The sequence below is a fragment of the Molothrus aeneus genome, chromosome 6 (assembly GCF_037042795.1).
Source record: "Molothrus aeneus isolate 106 chromosome 6, BPBGC_Maene_1.0, whole genome shotgun sequence".
Taxonomy (NCBI): Eukaryota; Metazoa; Chordata; class Aves; order Passeriformes; family Icteridae; genus Molothrus; species Molothrus aeneus.
Window position 1 is genome coordinate 57490169 of NC_089651.1, and position 1818 is coordinate 57491986.

At 47.7% G+C, this 1818-nt stretch overlaps 1 protein-coding gene across 1 annotated transcript; it reads right to left on the minus strand.

The window, feature by feature from the left end:
* Positions 1-459: 459 nt before the first annotated feature.
* On the minus strand, positions 460-1188 carry LOC136558236 (keratin-associated protein 12-2-like; the record flags this gene model as incomplete). Its single annotated transcript, XM_066552559.1, has 1 exon — positions 460-1188. A coding segment is annotated over one exon (729 nt), but the record flags the coding sequence as incomplete, so codon positions are not given.
* Positions 1189-1818: the final 630 nt, after the last annotated feature.

A 1818-nucleotide genomic window follows, 5' to 3' on the forward strand; every position in this document is an offset into this window, starting at 1 on the left:
CCACCTGAAAGAGCATTTGTGTTTGTTTTGAGCATTTAGCACCATGTACTGACTGTTCACAAGTTTTAAATGCTGCTGAGTGATTATATACGGCAGAAATGTCAGCTGGGAGGGTGGATGAGACAGATTTGGGCTCCCAACCCTTGCCAAGTTCCTGCACCAAGGGCAAAAATCCTGGTAAAAAGCAGTTCCAAGTGCCAGTGTACTCCTATGACTCCTGCTCAGCTGCTGCAGCTTCACAATTGGCACTTTCCAGGGGAATTTGTGGCTTTCTGTCTCTCCCTGCTGCAGGAAAATCCATGTGAGCCAGGCAGGGAGCTGCACATGTGGTATTATCCCCTCAACAGACAGACCTGGCTAAAAATGAATAACAGCCAGTGCTCCCCCTGCTCTGACATCTCTCCTCATCCCTCAGCTCCCTCCAGCTACAGCAGTCCTCCTATAAAAGAGAAATCTGTGTTAAACTGTGCTTGCAGATGGGATATATCCCTTTAATCTTGTGTTCCCAGGGCCAGTGCCAGCCCAGAAAGGCTGCATGTGCACACACACAAACACACACAGAGACACACACAAACAGACAGACAGACACACAGACACACGGACACACAGACACACACATACAGACACACAGACAAATACACAAACACACACAGAGACACACACAAACACACAGACAGACAGACAGACACACAGACACACACATACAGACACACAGACAAACACACACACACACAAACACACACAGAGACACACACAAACACACAGACAGACACACAGACACACAGACACACACATACAGACACACAGACAAATACACACACACACACAAACACGCAGACAGACACACAGACACACACATACAGACACACAGACAAATACACACACACACAGACACAAACACACACAGAGACACACACACACACACAAACACACACAGAGACACACACACACACACAAACACACACATACACACACGGACACACACATACCAACACACACATAAACACACACAAAACACACACACAGACACACACTCACACACAGACACACACACACAGACAGACACACACACAGAGACACACACAGACACACACACAAACACACACACACACAGACACACACACACACAGACACAAACACAGACACAAACACACACACACACACAGACACACAGACACACAGACACAAACACACTCACAGACACAAACACACACAGACACACAGACACACACACAGACACAAACACACACTCACAGACACACACAGACACACACACACAGACACACAGACACACACACACAGACACAAACACACACTCACAGACACACACACACAGACACACACACACACACACACACACACACACACACAGACACAAACACACAGAGACACACACACACACACACACACACACACACACACACACAGACACACACACAGACACACACAGACACACAGACACACAGACACACACACACACACACACAGACACACACACACACAGACACACACACACAGACACAAACACACAGACACACAGACACAAACACACTCACAGACACAAACACACACAGACACACAGACACACACACAGACACAAACACACACTCACAGACACACACAGACACACACACACAGACACACAGACACACACACACAGACACAAACACACACTCACAGACACACACACACAGACACACACACACACACACACACACACACACACACACACACACACACAGACACACACACAGACACACACAGACACACAGACACACACACACACACACACACACACACACACAGACACACACACAC